The following is a 631-nucleotide window of genomic DNA, read 5'->3' on the forward strand; positions in this document are numbered from 1 at the left end:
GGTGTTCAGGCACTAGGTGTCGAAGCGCGGATGGTTTACCAGCTTGCAGTAGTGACTAACCCATGGGAGAACTGCACATGGTGGTCAGTCCTCCACTTCTGAGCAGGGTGGAGGTAACACAGGAAGCTGATTGGCTGTGATAATAAGAAGTGGTGTCGCCCCCGTTGGCCTTGTGGTGTGGCAGGCGAGTGTGTGAATCACAAGAGTAGCTGAACAGAACTGCAAACCCGACGCCATCCAAGTCCTAATTCCGGTGATATCTTGAACTCTGTCATTGTAGCTTTGATTTTGATACAACTGGTTACATTGTATCGATTGATTCATTTTGTATATTTGGTGATCGGACTCGTAAAGTACAATGGCGACTTTAAAGGTCACGCATGTCGAACTTTTCCGGTCTCTCGTGAGTCACGCCGCAGGCAATGCGTTTCCAATGGTGACGCGATCTATCCACCGACTGCTGATAACCTCGAAATCCTCAGATAGCTAAAAATAAAGCGGCAAAACTTATTTGGTTACTGATAACCAAATAACCAAATGTTTCTGTGGAAACTAGAAGTCTGAAATAAAGACGTTCACACATCTGTGTCAGAAATGTCACGTTGTGTGAGTAATGCCAGAGGGCGCGGAA

General features: G+C 46.4%; 1 protein-coding gene across 1 annotated transcript in view; it reads left to right on the top strand.

Moving 5' to 3' along the window:
- Positions 1-380: 380 nt before the first annotated feature.
- Positions 381-631, top strand: part of UBASH3B (ubiquitin associated and SH3 domain containing B) — a 16,846-nt gene continuing 16,595 nt past the window's right edge. Inside the window, exon 1 of the mRNA XM_018568596.1 lies at positions 381-403. Within this exon, the coding sequence (XP_018424098.1) occupies positions 381-403 (23 nt within the window). The remainder of the gene's footprint in view (positions 404-631) is intronic.

This window comes from Nanorana parkeri, unplaced genomic scaffold (genome assembly GCF_000935625.1).
Source record: "Nanorana parkeri isolate BGI_ZX_2015 unplaced genomic scaffold, ASM93562v1 scaffold1215, whole genome shotgun sequence".
NCBI classification, from domain to species: domain Eukaryota; kingdom Metazoa; phylum Chordata; class Amphibia; order Anura; family Dicroglossidae; genus Nanorana; species Nanorana parkeri.